At 36.1% G+C, this 21,824-nt stretch overlaps 2 protein-coding genes across 10 annotated transcripts; both read right to left on the reverse strand.

The window, feature by feature from the left end:
• Positions 1 to 1,168: 1,168 nt before the first annotated feature.
• LOC113460921 (glucosidase 2 subunit beta-like) lies at positions 1,169 to 15,418 on the reverse strand. 6 transcript variants are annotated; one of them, XR_015974458.2, is made up of 17 exons: positions 15,117 to 15,413; positions 14,874 to 14,987; positions 14,528 to 14,623; positions 11,495 to 11,734; positions 10,339 to 10,511; positions 7,972 to 8,064; positions 7,745 to 7,870; positions 7,562 to 7,657; positions 5,386 to 5,689; positions 5,150 to 5,254; positions 4,972 to 5,073; positions 3,087 to 3,144; positions 2,908 to 2,976; positions 2,015 to 2,102; positions 1,876 to 1,932; positions 1,749 to 1,800; positions 1,169 to 1,662 (listed from the first exon to the last, which is right to left on the reverse strand). XR_015974458.2 is itself a non-coding variant. In XM_039132923.3 (17 exons), exons 1-17 carry the CDS (start codon positions 15,223 to 15,225, stop codon positions 1,600 to 1,602), a joined length of 1,950 nt encoding a protein of 649 aa, XP_038988851.1. In that variant the 5' UTR covers positions 15,226 to 15,418; the 3' UTR covers positions 1,169 to 1,599. The 6 variants fall into 6 exon arrangements, 4 of the variants coding, with proteins under 4 accessions (XP_038988851.1, XP_038988850.1, XP_088569790.1 ...); XR_015974457.2 differs by having other exon boundaries at positions 5,386 to 5,692; XM_039132923.3 differs by having other exon boundaries at positions 1,876 to 1,937; positions 15,117 to 15,418.
• Positions 15,419 to 16,328: 910 nt separating this feature from the next.
• LOC103709654 (uncharacterized) lies at positions 16,329 to 21,487 on the reverse strand. Of its 4 annotated transcripts, XM_039132926.3 has the most exons (7): positions 21,286 to 21,483; positions 21,036 to 21,086; positions 20,551 to 20,602; positions 19,354 to 19,412; positions 18,451 to 18,496; positions 17,489 to 17,584; positions 16,907 to 17,136 (listed from the first exon to the last, which is right to left on the reverse strand). In XM_039132926.3, exons 1-6 carry the CDS (start codon positions 21,349 to 21,351, stop codon positions 17,523 to 17,525), a joined length of 336 nt encoding a protein of 111 aa, XP_038988854.1. In that variant the 5' UTR covers positions 21,352 to 21,483; the 3' UTR covers positions 16,907 to 17,136; positions 17,489 to 17,522. The 4 variants fall into 4 exon arrangements, with proteins under 4 accessions (XP_088569793.1, XP_088569792.1, XP_008793330.2 ...); XM_088713666.2 differs by lacking the exons at positions 16,907 to 17,136; positions 17,489 to 17,584 and adding an exon at positions 16,350 to 16,657 and having other exon boundaries at positions 21,286 to 21,486; XM_008795108.6 differs by lacking the exon at positions 17,489 to 17,584 and having other exon boundaries at positions 16,736 to 17,136; positions 21,286 to 21,477.
• Between the last annotated feature and the right edge of the window lie 337 nt (positions 21,488 to 21,824).

Consider the following 21,824-nt stretch of genomic DNA (forward strand, 5'->3'; position numbering starts at 1 on the left):
TTTGTAAAATTTTTATAAAATTTTCAGTCCTGATGAACCGAAAATAAGGCAGCCTGTGTTAGCCTAGCGCAAATTCCACCAAGCCTAAACCGGAGAATCTCTATGACCCATAGAATTCTCTTCGTTTCTTTTCTTCCAAGGTAACCGGTCCACAGTTTTTAAGAGAGCGCTTGGGGATCGATTGTTTGAAATTTAGTTGTCTTCATTCTTCGGGAATTTCTAGTTTATTTGATCAGATACTCTTTTCGAGGGAGCGGACATACTACAATCTAAAAACAAAATAAATATCATGGTCAAGTGAGATCAAGCAAAAATTATATGGGGTGTGCCATGAGGCGTGCTTCTCATTTTGCCATATTTTTTCTAGTATCCATTTTGAAGTAGAAAAACAAAAATCAAAAACTTTTTCTATTAATAAAGTTATCGGCACCAAGATTATAAAAATAGAAAAAAAAATGTGCATAGCATCTCTTTTTTCCTTGTTTATTTTCAAAATATATTGTTTTAATCAGTACACACTACATAGTCAGAGGATACACAGGAAGCAAATTAGTCATTTAGCAAGTCAATAAACACATATAGATAAATCAATACATAGTTTTCAGAATATAATGTTCATCAGTACATAGTACATGATCAAGTGATGCATACTTAGCAAATTAGCCATCTAATAACTTAATACACACATTACAGTAAATCGATACATAGTTTATAGAATCTCATGCTCACTAGTACGCACTACATAACCAGATGATATATATTCGTCAACTTCTTGATACATACTACAAGTTTCTTTGATACTGATTTAAGACACATCTTCAAGTGAATCGATATATAATTTTCAAAATATACTTCAAAGCCAAGTAATATAGACTAAGATTAAATCATCTAACGAGCCAATATATACATTTCGGTAAATCAATATACACTTTCTAAACACACGATGTTCATCGGTACTAATACATGGTGCATAGCCTTCTAGTTTTATCTAATATAAGAAATTATATACATTTTATATTTGGTATTTGCACTAATTTTTTTCAGTAAAATAATTATTTCTCAAAATTCAAATCTTTCAAAATTTCTGCCCAAAAAAGCTTCTACCGTATAAAATATGTTGTATTAAATAAATACTGATTTGGATAATGATGACCATATCGAACCACAGTTTGTTCTTGAAATATCAATCAAGGTTTTTAGGCTATGATGACCGAATAGTTTACAAGTTTACCTTATCACAACAGAACAATTACTATACAATAACGGCTAATGAGAATTCAGATTGATCAGCAGTACAAGTGCATGAAGATAATCTAAGTAAATTAAACTAAGAGTTGCCTTGATATTCTCTATTCTCAATCAGCATTCGTGTTGAAGGATGGCAAAAGAATTGCAACAGCAGCATGTAGTGAGCTCGGAAGCTTTTAAATATTGGAAGGTGGCTTCATGACATCCAATCAGAATGTGGTCTCCATGGGGCCGTCACAAACTTCTCCACAGTTCCAACAGGAAAGGCTTCTCATGAACCTCTTACGCTCAAACGAGGGTGGTGGGAAGCACTTAGGAATGTTTTGTTCACTGCAAATTGTGGAAAAGATCTCATAGCTCGTCGTGAATGGAGGGTCGACTTGCGTTCACATCTTCAAGTTTCTCCTGCAGTTCCTGCCGCAGTTACCAGGATTCCATTATAAGATCCGAGTTACAAGAAAAGAGGCATATCACAATAATTAAAAAGTTCAAGCACGTACCTTTAACTTCTCTTCTAGACATAGGCCTGGAGTTGATAGTATAGCTACATACCTGACATGGGCAACGTTAAACATGAGAAAAGATGATCATGAGAAGAAAGGTTAGAATGATGGAAGATTTGCGTACTCGCATCGGCTTGGTTCATCAACATCCATAAGCTCATCTTTCAGTCCACACCTAAGCCTAACCTGGACAAAATGTGAGCAATCAGAACCGCTACCTTAAGAAATCTCATACAAGGTTGATAAGGAAATTCAAACAGTACCTTTAGAGTTCTATCAGGGCCATTCCAACATCTATCTCCATTGGAAAACAGCATGACTCTGTATGACTCCTCAAATTTATCCCAGTACCTGCATATAATAAAATGAGATAGCATCCAACCAAATCAAGTAGATATATTTTCATCTTGTTAGAATGTGGCACGAACACTACCCTGCCATACCATAATATGACCCAGCAACCACTAGCGACATTATTCCTTAAAACAGATAGAGATTCCCGGAGAGACCCATAGAGAACTAAAGTTATTCAAATACAGGTTAAGCTAGGCTCATGAAGGTCAATTGGTAAAACAACTGTCTTTTGCCCTTTTTACTCTCCCTATCCTTAAATTAGTGTCATTGCTACAATATTCTCTTTTGATGCGATTGAAAGATTCTAAAGTTTTTGCGATAATCAAAGAAGACTTCATTTCAAAGGTTACAAAGGTCCCAAATTAAAATTAACAGAAAAAAATTGGAAATAATGGTCGGTGGACACTACTATGTTCCTTTTAATGCTTCTACATACACAGATATGAATGATGAAATATCAGAAAACATGCAGGCCCTTGGGCCAGTATGGTGGTGTTATGTAATGAGAAACTTTCTTATAAGAGCCCCTTGTTTTTTGCCAAGGAATATTTTATCAGTGATACAAAAAATTGGGTATAACATATAATGGTCAATGGACATTACCATATCATGCTTTTTAATGCTTCTATGTACACAGATATGAATGGTCAAATATCAGAAAACATGCAGACCCTTGGGCTAGTATGGTGTTGTTTATGTAATGTGGAACTTCCTTATTAGAGCCCCTTGTTTTTTGCCAAGGAAGATGGGTTATCAGTGATACAATTTTTTTTAATATAAACAAAGCATCTCTAGAACTTACCCCAATTGCGTGGTACTGTGCCCTTCAATCTGAGAGGCTTTCTTAAATGGACAGACCTTATAGACATACCTACCAACAAGAATTTCCAAAAGCCACAAAAATAGGATGAAATAACAAGAACTGTGATAATCATACTATTTTGAGCACACTTAAAAGAATGGTGTGTACAGTATACATACTTGTTCTGCTTGGTCTCAAAGCAACGATCATAGAATGAATAAAATTCTTTATCCTTGCCTAGCAAGAAAATTTCAAACTTCAGAAAACTATTGTTGTTTAACTTAAGTCATAAACATGACCATATTCTCACACAAGCAATTAAAGAAATAAAGTAGAAACAGCGTAATTTACAAACTACTTATCTTGCACTTGCAAATTAATATAAACAATATAAGAACCATCTGGCCTATCACCTTATAGACAACCACATGATGACAAAAAAAAGGTTTTTGTATTTGTGCTATCATCAAATATTACGGATTTATAAGAACAAAGGTGAGTTTTGCATGTGATCTAGCACCCTAATATTAAGTTTCCTACATATTGCATGCAATTTAAAAAGCACAGCCTTCCATCATGCCCTAAACATTAAAAAGAACCAGCGGCTTGCAAGTGTGCTGGCTCTATCCACCACCAACACTTTTGAATTCCTCACCCATTACAAAGCTCGCTAGCCAACCTGCTCCTTGAAAACTAAAAGGGTACCTCTGTTCCTCCGTGTCTTTCAGACATGTCAAATCTATTGCAGTCAAAAATATGATTGCAACCATAGGATGTTTTTGGCATGCACCAATGCACATGGTATGAAAAATCTCTGTAGCCTCACAAAAATTACAATAGCTTTGTCATGAAATTCACAGGCGATGTTAATCATATTACTTTTCGGATCAGCATACCTATTATATATAAAGAGAGTTGCAAGATTGTTTACAGTTTGAAGTTTGTCTCCTCTATCCTTAATGCTGTCTCCTCTTTTCTTTCATTCTTGTATCATCCTTAAAACTAAAAAAGAACTTTAAATAATAGAACAGTATCCAGCTTAGTACCAAAGTACCTAATCATTGGGAGAAAAAACAAAAATGGTCATACATCAACTGCATGGCTAAAACCCATGGAGTAATTTGGTCACCCCATGGTTTGATCAAAATCAGCCAGCAATTTACTCTCTTTCATCAATTATTATATGCTCAAACAGAAGTTTATTTTGTTAAAATGAAAAGGTTGCACTTCTGTTCAATAATCAACTTTACCTGAGCGCACTCAGTTTCTTTATAACTGCATGGTATTAGGCTGTGATATGATCCTGTATTTGTTGTACATGTGCATTTTATCTATCTCTTGTTGGCTGTTCTGGTATGAGCAGAAGGTTGTTTATGTCATAGCTTGGACAAAGATCTACATTATACATGTCTTACATGTCTTGTAAGGACATGCTATAGTTGGGGGCCACAATTTTACATCTTCAAGATTAAACTTCCGGGCATCCTTGAAGGAAACTAATAATTTCAGAAGTTACCGACCACCATAAAATCAAACAAAGCAATGTCATATGAAGTGATCTTGGTGTGGAATTTTATAATGGTGGAGGACAGTGAACTGGATGAGTCTGTCAAAAATTTGATCATTTCATGTATCTCTAGTTCCCTGCGTCATAACCTTGGATAAAGCCACAGCTCCATATAAACAACATCACAACAACAAAAGGCAAAAGCCCTCCTCAAGACTGTACCAAGATTGATTATGTTGAAGAGAACATTGTGAAGGAATGAATCTATGAGCTTATGTTGAAAACATGCATGATACGCATAGGAGAGTGTAGGCAAGACATTTAAAAAGTATAAAGTGATAAAAAAATCAGAACAAAATCTTGAAGAAACACAAATACTGCATGATAATTATCAAAACCTTCTTCCCCCCCTTTAGATGGTAATGCAGGATAGTATAAATATGACAGAAGCATTCTATAACCTTATTATCTTCTGACTTCACAAACAGGTGCACAAGGATGCACACATGAGAACAGATGTTCATTACCAAATCAAATTCTCATTATAATATACTTACCAAAATCATGTTTCAACTTTTCACTTAGACTGGATATTCTTGATTGTATTTTAGACAACTTCGAGCTTGAGTCCTCATATTTTTTTCTGACAGTATCAGCTTCTGCATAAATTACAACATAAGACTGCATGATTCTCATTCTTTGTCACTGATATGATTTTGCAAAGAAAAAGAATACCTGATATGTTTACTGGACTTTTGAAAAAGTTGATAGCTTGAAAAACATTACTGAAAGTCTGTTGAATCTTGTCCAGCCATGATGAGCTACCAGAGGAAGTTAAATCTAAAAAAATGAACAACAATTAGCGCACACATAATCAACCCCGGACATGTTTTCTAAGCACCGTAAGTATTGAGTTTATTCAATGTGATGGAAAACTTTTGTTGCCCTCACAGGAAACTACAAACAAAAACCTGAATAGTCAGTTTTGTCATTTTCATCAGAGCTGTCGGTTCCAGCAGGCTCTTCGTGATCTCCAAATTCCATATCTGGGTCATCTTCAAAATCATCATCATCAAAGTTATGATCTTCATCACTATATGAGTTATAACCACCATGATTTTCTTCTGGAATATCTTCATCATGTTCATGTCCTTGCTCTTTTGCAGTGTCAACTCCATCCTCTTCCTCTGCAGCATTTTCCCCTGTCCAGCGAGAAGCTACATGACGGCCCAACTCTTCTCTCGACAATCCTTCGGTACTGTCAAGAACTTGCCCCTGCTAGACTAGAACATAGATGATTAATGCCAAAATACCAATCCATGAAAATTGACATGAATACTCTAACTAGAATTTATAAACCAGAATTCTTCTGTGTGATGTAATGAGTCAACAAAAGGTAAATAAATACAAAAATCTGAAGCAGCAATAGCACACACTTTACTAAACTGGTTTTCATATTGTTTTATAAGGTTACAAAGAAAATAATGCGATTATTCTAGCAAGAGAAGAACCAGAATCCTTTCAACTTCATTTGTTTCTTCATTGATCTTGTTGCTAGATATCAGGTAAACTAATACTGGTTATAAATATTATTTCAAACAATGGTTCTTTCATATGTGAGTTAATTATTTTTTTATAATAATAAAAAAAGATAGTAGAAGATTATAGATGCAACATCATGTAAATAATACAATATAAGTTTCTTGATAGCCTGAGTTTCCTATTAAATCCAACATTGTGTTATCATTGCTTATGATGTCATATTTTAATCAAATATGGCCCTTCCTTGACTTATAGACCAAGCTTTTTTTCAAGTACAAAACTGAAAGTTGCAAATAACCACAGAAATTTAAAACTTTTCCAGATTTCATTATCCCATTTCACAAGTTACCCTAGAAACTCTACGATTATTTCTACAATTGCTTTTTGAGCATATGATATACGCCAAATAAAACATGCACTGCATGATGAGCCCATGTACTCAAAGGTTAAATTGTGAGGATGTATACCTAAATATTTTTGCATTATAAATACAAAATGTCATGAAGTAATAACATGGCATTTGACTTAGAGTAAATATTATTCGGGATGCACACTGGGCGAGGCCAGCCCATGGCCCACTCGACCCAGCCCACATTAGGATAAGACTGGGTCAACATTTCTATGGTTGGGCCAAAGCCTAGGTTACAAATTTTGATACTGATTTAATAACAAGCTTAGCTTGGGCCAATGATTTATGATATCAATAGCCCAACCTGGCCTGGCCCAATAATTATATAGCATATATATATATTTGGTTACATTACACAACTATAGTAAAAATATGATACTAAAAATTGTCTATCATATAGGTAAAAATACTAATCCTTGAAGGAATTATTCTTCGAAGTAAGGATTATATAAAATTATTAACATAGATTTGGCATTATAAAATGACTATATAAGGGGAATGAGGGTGTTCTTTCTTTCTTCAAATTTTGATTTGTTGCTAATTTGGGCTGGCCCGATATCAACTTGAGCTCACTTGTAACATATTGGGCTGAGCTTGGTCCCATGCATGTTATGTTGCGCATAGACTGGGCTGAGCTCGGGCCAGCTGTCTAGTAACCTGCGCCAAGCGTGAGGCCACCTATGGCCTACCCCAACCTGCCTGATGTTCATCCCTAAAATTATAATTTAAGCCAAGGCATGTATAAGAAGCATGTGCCTGAGCCTCTGCCTCTGCTTGGAATATAAATTTTTAAAACTACAAGAAGTTCAAAATACAATATGATTTACCACTGTGCAAGTGTAATGAGAACATGAAAAGACACAACTTTTGGTTTTCGCTTTATGAGCATGTTGACAAGTTTGCCATGCTTCTATTAAGAACAAATTTGATGATAGCCAAATTCTCAATTGATCTCTCTGAAGTTTCTGGTTCTCACCCATCATGGCTTTTTGCCAACATGAGAACAGCAAATTAAACCAGTAAAAGTACCTCAAAAATATTAAAGATAGTTGAACAAATTCAACATCAACACTCATCAATGATCTGCAGAATTTTGCCTTGGGGAACACATCTAAGACACCTCATATTGTTAGAATAAGGTTGGAAGAACCAAATTTGATAAAATGGAAGCATCAAGAATCAGTTATTCATATTACCTGTTCCAGCACATGACTGGAAGGTGCTTCCTTACTTCTAGTATAATCATCAGTGTCAGCTTTCAGCATAGTGCTATCTTGGTCTCCGACCAAATGCTGACACAAAAATACAAAAGAACGTGAAAAAATAACCATTTTCCATGTAAAATTACATATTCTTTGAAACAACTAGGAGCATGTTACCTGCTTTTCCACATGACTGAAAGATGATTCTTCATTTGTATCATAAGTCTCATCTCCAGACTTGGCTATTGTATCATCAGTCTCATCTCCAGACTTGGCTATAGTGTCATCATGATCATTGGCTACCTGCCTCAATAAGCAAGAAAACATATGCCAATGAGGAAGAGAAAAGCTTATCATCAAAAATCAACATATAGAACAAAAATAGCACAAGAACTTGTAAATACCTTTCCCACTGCCTGACTATCAGATATCTCAGTTTCAGCGGTATAATCACTTTTCTCTTCTATTGCAGAATCATGGTGATCTTCCATTGCATCCTGTTAATAGAGTACAAAGTCAGGCATTAGCCAAAAGGGTGTTGCATAACCATGAACCCCAGAAGAATATGCACGACGTAAAACCATTGAGCAACTGGTAGCACCTGACAGATCCTTAGAGCTTATAACAGTAACAGAGGCAAGATGATTAATTAGTTAGGCAAACGTATACCAGCAGAGCCCATCCACTGTGTAGCTGATTATGGGCCTTACAGCAGACACCAGCAGATTGGGTTAGGTCTAGCAGCTAAAACCTGTAGAATGAAGGTTCAAGGCCACAGCCTGGTCTGTCAAGACCAAACAGGCCTTTACATCTCTAGTTTCGATGCACATATTCACTTAATTTCTTAACCTCGTGGTGTTATTAATTATAACATATCTCACCACTAGGAAATCATCTTGGTTCCTGGGCCAAGTCAAGCAGGGGCTTCTATAAAAGGGATCTTAACTAGGTAGCAGTTTGAGACTAGTAAATAAATAAATAAAGATCAGGTTGGAATCAGGTCCTAAAATAAAATCAAAATTAGATATACAAAGTGCTGACAACCTAAGCAGCACTGAGCTTAATAATAGGCATAAAAAAAGCAGGCACAATTTATTAATATTAACTTAAGAGTATTGTTTAAGAACAGAACAATGGCTTCTCAAAAAGAAGAAGATTAGTGCAACATCGACGATGTAGACGTTGTGCTCTGGTCCTCCTAATTTTATTATCAGGTCCGATGTCTGAAGTTTCTGGGCAATGCCTTAATATCTTCGTCTCTTGCATTTTACCAATTCCCTTTTTCATGACAAATTTCAAATATTCATCTTGACTAACTAAACTACGGAAATCTCTAATAGTATGGTCTCAAACCTACCGACACACAAGTAGGTAGCTAAATCCTGAAACAGCAGCTTATAAGCAAATTAAGAAATGGCAAAAGAAATACCTATCTGGGAAATACCTAGCCTAGACATAATATACTAGCTATTATTGCATAGAATATTATTCACATAATTATCACCACTAGTATATTTCAAAAATTAAATTAAAAAGATTCAAAATTCTAAGTTGAGATCAAAAAGTATATTGTAGTCTATGTACAATAGTAAGGTCACTAATAGATTGTTGAAATGATCACCTCAAGGTTAGTTGTACCGATATCAGGACCCATACGGGTTGGCTGATGGTATGGTACAATATGGTAACATGTCGTTCCAGTGCGTAGCAATAAAGGAAGAACCAGAGAGGGGGGTGGGAAGGGAGAAAAAAAGAGAGGAAGAGAGAGGGAGGGAGGGAGAGGGAGAGGGAGAGGGAGAAAGGGAGGGAGAGAGGGAGAGGGAAGGGGGGAGAGAGAAAGACTGAGAGAGATGGAAGGAGGGGGTTCTGGCCTTATCGAGACAACGGTCCTTGCTTCAGTACGAAACAAGGGTTCCTTTTTTATTTTTGTCGATTTCAAATTGAAATCGGCAACCATTGCCGACTTCAATTAACTGAAGTCGGCAAAAATAAAAAAGGATCAACTTAATTGAAGTTGGCAATAATTGAAGTCGGCAATGGTTACTAACTTTAGTTTGAAGCTGGAAAAAAATCAAAGAGAGATCAATGCAATTGAAGTTGGCAATGCTTGCCGGCTTCAGTTCGAAGCCGGCAAAAACTAAAAAAAGGGAACCCCGTTTCAAAACGAATAGGGATCATTGTCTTGATGAGGTGGGAATCCCCTTCCTCCGTCTCTCTTAGCTTATCCATATCCCCCCCCTCCTCTCCTTCTCCCTCTCTCCCTCTCTCTCCTTCTCCCTCGCACCCTCCCTCGCCCGATTTTTCGAACCGAGGGGCGGAACCATGCCTGTCCACCTCCAGCATGGTTCGGTACACCCTAAACTGGATGGTTCGGATGGTACTGCCTTCTTTGGATCACCTTTATTTGGTTCCAAGTCATGCAGTACAAAGCATGCAATGCAACATTGTGGATTCACACCTTATGCATTGAAAATCAGGAAGCTAAACTACAATACACAATTCTAACATGCTGCTTTAGAAAATTTAAATGATAGATATATTAGCACAGCTGAGCAACTGTTGCATTTTACTAAGAGTTCCCTTACATGTCTCATGGCAGGGTTTATTGCACTTAGCTGAAGAGTTTGTACAGGAATATGTTCAAGCTGGATTTCAAGACTGGTGGTTAGGCATAAAAATCGGTGAACATAAACCGTAAGATAATAGACAAGATAATGCGCCGAAAACCAAATATAAGACATTGAATGAAGCAATGCAATGACTATGCAAACCTGATTAGGTAATTCTGACAATTTCTCAGGAGCCTGATCACTGCTATCATGTGAAGATTCCTCAAATGCTTTCTTTGCCTCATTAGCTTTCCTTTCAGCTTCTTTGAGCCTAATTTCTTCCTCCTTTTTTTTACGTTCTTCCTCCTCTGCCTTCTCAATTCGTTCTTTTTGCTCTGCATGGAAGGTCAACAAAAAGCTATTGAAAGAAAAAGGACCTGGTTCATAGATTTTACCTTGTCCAAACCTTCTTGTTCAAATTATTAATCCTTTAAATCTATCACAACATGAAGATTTGAAAGTATGTGAAATTGTGAATGCCTTATTGGATATGCCTTTCTTCTTAAAATGGTTAATTCGACAGAGTGGAAAATTTTGAATCCTACTGTCTGAAAAAATGAGAGAGATATTCTAATAGTTAATACCTAAGAATTTTTTCTAAGTGGGGGAGCCTATGATAAGCCTTAAAACCAAAAATCATCACACTTTAGAATACTAAAGTGGGGCAGATGGAGCTAATCCAGAAACTTTATAACACAATAAGTTACGATGACCACCAAATGCTCCAAGATGAGGTAATCCAGTGATTTCCAATTTTAAAACCAGAAGGCAGATGGAGCTATAAATTATAGAGTTAATAATAATTTTTTTTTGAGGTGAATCAATAAAAAGTTGTAGTGGCTTAAACTTTAACTCAATCTTATTAGATTATTCAACATAATATATACGTTTTTATTTTCGAAACTCTAATGGATATTTTTCACATTTCTTAGCTTCTTTTTATCTATTTTTTTGTGTGCCATTCACTTTATTAAAAAACTTAGTGTAACTTCGAGCAACATTTGCCACAAGAATATTTTAGGCCAAACCTTGAGCATTGAAACTTTTAAGTATATCCAGTTCGACAAGATAAGTAAGTTCAAAGGACTCATGGCAGCCACATCAAGCAGTGAGGGCATCTTTAGATCTGGAAGAACTTACAAGATCATAACAATAAATGAGGATAGTAGCATTCCTGCTGTTACAAGAACCCACTAAGATTATTATGTCTAATTTAACTTCACCAGAGTGTAGCAGAAGCACCACAATTACATGAACTATTGACTACTTCTATAATCGAAAAAGCTGACTGTTTGAACAAGTAATGACAAGAGAGCACCTTTAAGCTTCTGAACAATCTCTTTGAGTATCTTCTCTTCACTTTTAAGTTTTAACAATTCTGCTTCATCTTTCGCAAATGCTTGTTTTGCCTCTTCCACTTCCTGCTTTCGAATAGTAATTCCATTCTGAAACATCGCTATCTTCTTCTGCAATTTCTCCCTGGCCACTTTACCAGCCTCCCAACATGTATTTGGACAGTTCACAATGCCATTATATTCATCGCTCCCATCACAACAATCTGCATGAGAGAACATAAGGTGAAAAAAGAGGGACCAAGATCAATAAAACTGCAGTTTTGAAGATTACAGTGGTATGTCCTTGTGAAGGGACCACAGAGTTATCAAAGTTCAAAACTAGAATTTACAAAATAGAGAATTATTCGCAACAGATTAATCCAGCATGATAAAAAATATAAAACAATCTTGCCGTCATACAAAATCTGTCCGTGTACAACCCTATGTTAGAAATCTCTCTCTCTCATCACATACACAAATTTAGATCATCATATATCAATCTATGAAAGGGAGGGTACAGATTAAGGAAAACACTTGGCATAATAACTTGATAGAGCATATAATGATGGCATGTAATTGCAAGTTATGGCATTTATGGGTATGAATTTAATTGAGATAACAAATGGCCTGCAAAGACAAACATCTTTCACACTTTAGTAGCTGATCCATACTAAGTATACGGTAAACTCTGAGTTGCAAGACCTAAAGATTTCATAGGCTATAAAGTTAGTTACCCCATTATATAAGCACCAAACTTGGCTTACATAGAAGATCTAATCATTCCAATGAATCCCTGTAACTTATGAAAAAACACTCTTGGTAACCTGGATCTAACATATCTTAATGGCCATATGACTGATTGATCCAAGACTACAACATGAAGCCTTACCATGATTTTTAAGAAACTTTTGTCCACCTTGCAGAATTGGAATTTTGATCCTTTTTCAGAAATTACTTGAATTCGGGGCTAGATGTCCTGGAAGCTTCCTTACCAATTCTTCCACATCATCTTAGGCCTTCACTTCCTTTTTGGTCCTCTGACCCAAGTGATTCCTAGCTAGGGCCTCAATAATTATAAGTTCTACGCTTCTTTGATGCACTTATATTCACCGTTATCCTTTCTATACCAAAAATCAATTCAACATTCTTCAAATACTCATCTTTTCTGCTTGAACCCTTCCAAATTCCAATCACTGATATTTTGGGTTCATTGTTATCTTATATTTTTTTACCTAGTCTCCAAGATGCACAGTAATCACAAAACACTTCGGAACTATCTCTGCACATTCAGCATTTTCTTTATTTGACTTTGACTTTAGTTATCAGAGTCTATACCTCAATCTTCTCATTTTGCTAAATTAAATATCACTATGATGATTAAAGTATTCTATTCTTTCAGGAAAATGACTAATGATTAAAGTCATCTATCAACCATCAAATTTAGGCCACAAACTAAAAACTATTTACAATTTCACTAAACATAGCATTTACATATAATCTATATCTTATGACATTTAGACCACTATCCTCCAAAGTTCACTCTGAAAAATCAATTACATTTGACCCCAGGCTTCCTCTACCAAACAATACTATATAATCTACAAATATCATAAATCATGGAACATTGTTATCTTATAATTTTTTCCCCATTCTCAGAGATGCACAGTGATCGTAAAACACTTCAGAACTATCTCTCCACATTCAACATTTTCTCTAATTTGATTTTAGTTATCAGAGTTTATATCTCCATTTTTTTTCATATTTCTAAATTAAATATCACTATAGTGATTAAAGCATTATTTTCTTTCAGCGGAATGATTAATGATTAAGTTAACCATCAAACTTAGACCACAGCCTAGAAACTATTTACATTTTCACTAAAAGTCAGATTTACATATAATTTATATCTAATGACATTTAGACCACTATCCTTCAAAGTTCATTCAGAAAAATGAATTGCATTTGACCCCAGGCTTCTTCTACCAAACAATACTATATAATCTACAAATATCATAAATCATGGAACATTGTTATCTTAGAATTTTTTCCCCATTCTCAGAGATGCACAGTGATCTCAAAACACTTCAGAACTATCTCTCCACATTCAACATTTTCTCTAATTTGATTTTAGTTATCAGAGTTTATATCTCCATTTTTTTCATATTGCTAAATTAAATATCACTATAGTGATTAAAGCATTATTTTCTTTCAGCGGAATGATTAATGATTAAGTTAACCATCAAATTTAGACCACAGCCTAGAAACTATTTACATTTTCACTAAAAGTCACATTTACATATAATTTATATCTAATGACATTTAGGCCACTATCCTCCAAAGTTCATTCTGAAAAATCAATTGCATTTGACCAGAGTCTTCTTCTACCAATCAATACTATATAATCTACAAATATCATAAATCATTGAACTTTCTTCTGAAAATTTGCAGCAAGTTCATCAAGAAAAGGTGCGAACAGATATGGCCTTGCATCCAACCCTTGATGTAGTTCCACCAAGATTGAATCTCACTTGTCCGATGCTATTTCTTCTAACGATTTCCTGGCCGCTTCATGCATAGCATTAACATTAGGGCCATATTAAAAACTATGTATGATTGCTTCGGAAAAAAATATAAAACAGCACAGCATTCGGGCAATGACAAAATGCTTAAAGGCTTAGAAGCTCATGCATTGATGATTTTCAAACTCAGGAATATGCATACTGTGTAGTGCAGCTATATGAACGAAAACAACTGAGGAAAAGTGAGACTAAGATTTTCCTTGAAATAGTGAACCTGAAAAATCCAACCATTAAATTGTATTTAGTGTTCTTTTTCCTCTTATTGTGAATTGGTGCTTTAGCAGTAACAGTAAAATTAAAATAATTGCATCAAATAAACATCACAGTTTTCTCATATTTCTGGTTAATGGCAAAGATCGAGAAACCTTTGATGAATAATAGGCCCTACCTTAAACAATATACCATCATATTTCAGACAGTAAAGAGCATGATCCTTACCGCATATACCATCATTCACACGGGAAGAGAAGACTGTGAGAGGAATGTGACCCGCATTCCGGCAATAGAATTTCCCTTGCGAACATGCCGATGTCCCTGCAGGATAACACAACATAACCTATCCGATCAAAGAAAAAACCATCAGAGAAAAAACAAATAAATCAAAAAGGTTCCACTTTATACTTTTAGACCTCGCTACACATGTCCTAACCCTTGTCCGTAAAAATGCAACTAAAAATCAGGAAAAAAATCAACAATATGAAACGCACTAAAAATAACAACTTTAAAATATATATCATTGATCTCAAGAAAGTGACAAAAAAATAAAATTAAAAAAAATACTGACCGGGTTCGTCGGTTCCATCCGGGCAGTCGCAAAACTCGTCGTTCAGCTGTTCTTTGGTGAATTTTTTCGATCCATCCTTGCATTTGATCACATCCGATTTATAATAACTCAAATCTGATGCATCGAAGAATTAAGAAATCCGAAAAAAAAATTGGTAGGTAAAAATTCGAAAATTTGAAAAAAAAAAAAAAGTCACGTAAATGTTTATATATTTAAAAAAAAAGACACAATCGAGAGGATTACCTTGAGGAGCTATCCCCAACGATTCGCTCAACGGAATTGACGCCGACGCGGAAATCCAAATCAAGAAAAGGCACGAGATCGTTAGGAAAATCCGGAGACGGTCTCCCATCGATCGCTTCTATAGAGAGCCCTCGGCTCGTCCAAAGAAGAGGAAGGCAAGAGAGTACGATCTTCTTTTTTTTTTTTATTAGGCCGCCCGGAAACTGCTGCCTCGTGAGCTCCCGACTCCCGAGAGAGTGACGGACCGGCGGGCCGAGTACCGACCGAGAGACGCGATCTTTGCTATATGGGTGCATTGGATCTTCGTTAGATCCTGGGCGATTGTTCTTATTGACTTCCTAAGGAAGCTGGGACAACATTGACCGTCCGTTTTAGGAGTTCTTGATGTAGGGTCAAGATTTCTTTGCCTATTATATGCATTTATTAATGTATGAAGCCTAACCTAGTTATTAATTGCTCTGTTATATATACACATGGAAGCAGTTTAGAATGTGAAATATATAACAGAATTTAAGATTCATAAGCAGCGTCCTAAAAACTTGTCACTGCTTCTGTATCTCGGGAAAACCTGAACTGCATTCTTTGTATAGCACTTTGCTATGTATTTCTCCATGCATGCATAGATGAAGGCACCTACCTGCAACCTGAACTTCATAAACCAACACAAAGTCGAACGGTATGCACAAGTATAGGTGTGGTACATGGTGCATTAGTTTTATCTGGTGAATGAGTTTATATGGGGTGGTACAAGAGAGCTTAATCCAATACTTTTTTTGGCTCTAGATGGATATCCTGGGAGCTGGGATGGGTGAGCACCCATGGATCCCAACTAACCCAGAGACTACATGCAACAAACATCATTTAAAAATCAATGCCTTGATTGTAACACAAAAAAGTCACCAAATACAATTAAGCTAAGCAGGCTGCAGAATAGATTCATCCAAGGGATGACAGTAGAGTGGTAGTTCACCTTCAGGACACCGAAATGATGGTCAATGATCAATAACACGAGTCCATCCAGACTTAATTTGATGACAGTGGGGGAACCAAATATCTTAGAAGCATCAGTGCGGCTGGCACAGCAAGGCCACGGTGGCCAAGTCAACTAGTAGAACTTCCAAACCTAGTATTACTGAATCCAACCCGAGGTCTTCATAGACTCCCTGAGCAAAAACCTCATGAGATCCTCTTCCGGATGAGCAAACAATGTGCATAGGAAAACACATGCATCATGCAGAAGGCATCTGATCCATCATTGCAAATGTACAGCAGGTGGTTTGTTGCTTCTGCTCAAGCAATTAGCATACTCTGATGACACCATGCCATGCACAACCAATCAAAGCCCATTGGATGCCCCTTTTCAATTTAATTGCTGTTGATCAAATATATTCTTAAAATAGATACTAGTACGATGTCCCAAGTCTCACAACAAAAATGTTCCAACCATTGGCGATACAGATTACAAGCACAATGATAAACCATAGGTTGGCTCTTTGGACTCTTCCATATTAATATCAGGACATGGTTTGCAAATGGATGCCCTGTAATGAATTAATTGCAGCCACTTCGGTAAGCTGTTTCAGTTCCCATTCCTCAACAAGCCACCTCCAAAAAAATCATTTAAATAAACTCGTAGTAATAAAATAAATGGATTTATTTAACAAGAAAACAAGATCATCTACAGAGATGAGCTCAGGGAAGAAGCAAATATGGAATACACATAAATGCGACTATCCAGTGCAACCTCGGTAATTATAGTGAACGATATTGTTCAAGGCTTCAAGCCATCCTTGGTGAAGATGAGCAGGAAAGGAAAGCTAAATTGGTGGATGCTTTTTTTTTACAAGTTCAAGACTCATTTGGGAAGCAAAAGAAAGGCGGTGACCAGTTTACAGAGGGGAGGAGTTTCTTGTTTTGTGCATGTTATCATCCTGGGAGGAGGAATGCGCCAGGGAGGATGATGACATGGCTGCATGATATGATGAAGAGGCCAGTTGAGCGAGAGCTGGTAGAGCACCACCTGTAGAACCATGACATGCTATTATAATCTCTAAAAATGATTTGCCATTGGCATTCTAAGTATATAATAAAAAGAACTGCAGTTATTGAGATAGTTATTAAAACCTGAGATCCAGCTTATACATGTGAACACTTCAAACTTATATATAATGTCAAAAAAAAATGTAGTAGTATTTGGCAAGTGACGGCAGAAGAATAAGGGGAAAAGGAAAGCCCTTATGTTCTATAAACATATGTGAATGTGTACAGAACTTGAAACAAGCATTTAACATAGGCAAGCATAATTATTATCAATAACTTTGGATGTCAGAAATAAACTGTCATAGGACATGAAAATTTGGCCAAAAACGGACATGGATCGGCATTGCTCGTTCTGATGGAAAGACTTCATAAAGCCAGCAGCTCTCCTTTATTTGTCATTTTGGAGCATAGCAAACGAATCAAATAATCTGTAATTTCACTGGAAATTAAAACTATGCTTGAGGAATAAGAATGCAAAAAGCCTAAGTTGAAAGAAGAACTTGACAGAACCAGTCCCACTGTATTAGAAATTAACTCAAAATAGGCAGGAAGTAACCCCACCAGCAGGGCCAAGAAGCAGGACAAACGACATTCAACCACCATGATTGTGACAGAGAGAGAGATACAGAGAGAGAGTACCAGCAAAATATAAAAAGATGGTATTTTCTTTCTATAATAACAAGGTATAATGAATTAAAAGGCAAAAGAAAATAAAAAAGAGTACGAGATGAGGGATCCAAGGAAGATACTCCACAGAAGAAAAACAAACAGCAACAGCATTTGCATCAGGGAGATATAGCACAAGACATAATAGCTCTTATGTTCATCAACACAGAGTGCCAACAGCAATAACATCGGAGAAGCAGCATATATCTTAAATTATGGCGATAAAACTGAAAGTTTTTGCTATAAAAGATGAGCAGTGAAGTATAGGCAGATAGAAAAATAGATGAACAGTATGGTAAGCAACAAAGACACCACAAATGATCATGAAGCAACATTCTAATTAAATAAGTTTAAAATATTATAAGATTTATTTTTTGGGACTTAATTGAAACTTTTTTATTTATTATCTATTAAATATCTTCTGCCAACACCTAATAGATTTTCTTAAAATGAATGCAAATGAGCGAACAATTCTAGAAATCATGTCAAATATGAATAATGGACAAGAACTTCCTCAAGGCAAGAATTTAAAGTCGTATAATCCATTCATTCTCTTTTTGACAAGTCACTATCTTTCAGGGGCAAAAAGCAGCAACTATTATATAAAAATTTTAGAGCAATAACAAACCTGCCAATCCAGCACATGCCGAAGAGAAGACAATTACAGGTGGAGCCTGCAGAGAGAAAAACATAAAGGATCTATTTAATGTCTTTTATACCACATCAAGATATCACTCTATCCAGCAACCATGATCATAAATATCGAAAGTCAGTCATTCCAGCTTCCATATATTTGATGTCATCCGTGCAAGTTTAAGGACATGTACTACATCAAAAGATAAACCTCCCAAGCCATCACATAGTTAAAAATAAAAATGCAAATCAAATTATACAAGGTTGAATCTTCTGCCCCTCCATATATCTAGATATAAATGGTGAAACAACCAAAGAACAGGAAATGAATCAGAAGATGAAAAACGACATTTACCATACAAGCATGTGAATATGAAATTGAGGAAAACCAAGAAAAAGCAGATGAAATTATATGAGGTTAAATCTTTTTCCCCTCCATATATCTAGATATAAATGGTGAAACAACCAAAGAACAGGAAATAAATCAGAAGATGGAAAATGGTATTTATAGTACAAGCATGCAAATGTAAAATTGAGGAAAACCAGGTAACGGTAGACTTGGAAAAATAAGCATCTGCAAATTTTAGGAATAACTTCTATAAAAGAGGTGCCCATTAGAAGGGAATTATGTTTTAGGTTGGCATTCAAGTTAAAAAAAAAACATACAATAGTTACGTAGAATTCAAGGAGATGAATATAATAGTAAATATGGTCTTTTATGCATGTGATTATAATGATAAAGACATCCTAATTGTTGAACAAGACTAGTAAACATAAACTTCACAAAACACAAAATTAAAAAAATCAGGGGAGAACGGGGTGTCATGTATGGTTAAAAGCAGGCGGAAAAAAAATCATCCAAGCATAACAAGAAAGTGCAAGGCATTGAGATACTTACACCAATAAGAAAATGTATCCACATAGGCCCCTTCACCCACCTTCTGACAATAGGCATAGCTGCAATAAATATAAAAAGGATATAACCACTTGAGAGTGAAGTTCACTTTCGCACGAAATGAATACACCAAATACAATAAGAAACCCTCAAGCAAAATCAAAGCATAAATCTAGATAGAGTTTCCAAAATACATATGTTTATTGAAATTCAAAATCATAACTAATCAACGTAAATCAGAATGCAAAAGGATCTTGCATTAGATCCATATTCATTAATATAACACATGGACAAATTGATATAAAGGACAAAGAACCAGAAAAAGTTGAATATATGTACTGTATGGATATAATGAACTACAGGCTATAATTCAGATTTGCCATGGTGCATTACATTATCCTAGACTCATCCACATTAAGTCCTGATCAACAAGAGCTGCCAATGCATCAGATGCATAAAATAGGGAAAAATCTATTTGTATCATGAAATTAGTGACACTGTATCTCCTTACTGATGCCCAGAAAGAAAATATAAATAGCACAAATATAGATACCTCTGGCCAGCTAATGATGCAAAAGCAAGAGACGACAGCTCATACTGAAAGAAAATGTTTATTGACTGACTGTCAAACACAGAATACAATGCAAGCTCCAAATAATAAGTAACTTTTACAATAGCTTTAAAAGGTGACTTAGATTTCATAATAAGCTGCATTTAGTCTTCCTTCATATAAAGAACTTATGAATGCATAAGCACAATAATAAGGTTTTTGTGTATATATGGATACTTTGCTTTCCTTTCTTCTACATAAATCTGTCATGAATTTTTTTTTGCCAAATAATTACCTAATATGAATAGCTTGGAACATTGGAGTACAGAAAATCCAGCCCAATATAAGCAGCATGAAGTTGATAGGCATACTTATCTCTTCTAAGGCTTTGTATGAATTAGAAATATAGAAAAGGGAGGCACCATTGTCTAAATAGATATAAGGAAGGCTATACCCTCATACAAGAACAGCCTTTGCATTACACCCAAAATAAATTAATTATAATTCAATATTCAGCAGTCAAATTAAGGCTAATATAAAACAAATGAAACAGCCAACCAATCAAACATACTCTGAAGCCAACTAACACCGATAAATTCACATTTTCACACTAAAACAATAAGGTGGATATGGGACGGCTATTAACATACCATGATTAAATCCATAGAATGCGCTTGCTGTTCCTCCAACAGCAGAACCAATCTAACCACAGCGACCATGCAAAAAGAGTGAAAAGAAAGGCCTTTAGATTACTATTCTCATCAATAAATTAAGCAAAAAAATATCGTTTGTAAGATACTTAAAGAATTTCGATTACAATAGGTTCGAATAGACAAATAAACTAATGTGCTTTCATTATCTCAAATTTAGCTCATAATTATTCATTTTTGTCTTAAAAAATTGCTTATGAAGCGTGAGACATTCAGAAGAAAAAAAAGCAACTTTAAAGGTGAAAACAACCATTGAACCAAGCAGGATCTGAAACACGAAGACCCAAATAAAATTTAAATAGAAAACTAAGCTGCCCAATCCGTGACCTCAAAATATGTTAGAAAAAAGAGTTTGGAAACTAAAACAAAACATCTGAGATCGTCATGAAGTCATCGAAAAAGAGGAATTCAAGTTGGAAATTCACCATGCAAAAGCTATCTCGGATCAGCGGCGCCACGGTCCAACTGCTCGTTTCCTTCCATCAATTCAAAACAAGTATCAGCGAATCACATATACAATAAATCACTGTTCGGAATTGACAAAATAACAATGATTGCAAAAATTTCAGAGACACAGGAAAGCAAAATTAGAGTCCGCAATCATCATAAGAGATCCCCATCACCGAGGTCGAAAGCTGGAATAAAGAATTCGAAGGAGGAGAAGAGAAGCGATACCATGTCCTTGGAGAGAGGCCCCGCGCAGTGAGGACATCTCGGGCAAGCGTGATTCGTATCCGCCATGGCCGAATCTTCCCCACTTGGTCCTTCAAACCGCCTCTCTCTCTCTCTCTCTCTCTCGCCCTCTCGCGTCGTGGAAAACCCTCAAGAAAACCCTCGGCTGAAAAAGCGAGGTCTGTGGATCTCTCCGCCGTTTAAAGGGATTGGCAGATCTCGGCCGTAGAAATTAGCGATGGGGATGGAGGTGGGATAAGTGGCCATCGGCTGGTTAGGGATGAAAACAGGCCGGACCCGGCTGGTTAGGGATGAAAACAGGCCGGACCACGCCCAAGTTTCTTTTGACGGCCTAATCAAGCAGCCTTATTCGGCCGGCTGGTTAGGGATGCAAACAGGCCGGCCCACGCCCAAGTTTCTTTTGACGGCCTAATCAGGCAGCCTTATTCGGCCGGCCCAATATAGGTGTGAAATTGTCGCCCTTGACCTGGCCTGTCAAGTGGCACGGTCCCATGAAGCCAAAAGCTCCCATGAAGTATTGG

This window comes from Phoenix dactylifera, chromosome 17 (genome assembly GCF_051530095.1).
Source record: "Phoenix dactylifera cultivar Ajwa chromosome 17, Ajwa_hap1_PhDact_Kaust_v1.1, whole genome shotgun sequence".
NCBI classification, from domain to species: Eukaryota; Viridiplantae; Streptophyta; class Magnoliopsida; order Arecales; family Arecaceae; genus Phoenix; species Phoenix dactylifera.

Excerpts from the sequence above, each read along its gene's own strand:
- LOC113460921 (XM_039132922.3), bottom strand. The coding sequence starts at position 15,225 with ATGGGAGACCGTCTCCGGATTTTCCTAACGATCTCGTGCCTTTTCTTG. Across the intron at positions 7,871-7,971 it reads ATAGTCAGGCAGTGGGAAAG|GTAGCCAATGATCATGATGA; the intron begins GTATTTACAAGT and ends TTATTGAGGCAG. Across the intron at positions 5,074-5,149 it reads AAGTCCAGTAAACATATCAG|AAGCTGATACTGTCAGAAAA; the intron begins GTATTCTTTTTC and ends TAATTTATGCAG.
- LOC103709654 (XM_088713666.2), bottom strand. The coding sequence starts at position 21,351 with ATGGCGGATACGAATCACGCTTGCCCGAGATGTCCTCACTGCGCGGGG. Across the intron at positions 21,087-21,285 it reads GGCCTCTCTCCAAGGACATG|GAAACGAGCAGTTGGACCGT; the intron begins GTATCGCTTCTC and ends AATTGATGGAAG. Across the intron at positions 20,603-21,035 it reads TCCGAGATAGCTTTTGCATG|ATTGGTTCTGCTGTTGGAGG; the intron begins GTGAATTTCCAA and ends CGCTGTGGTTAG.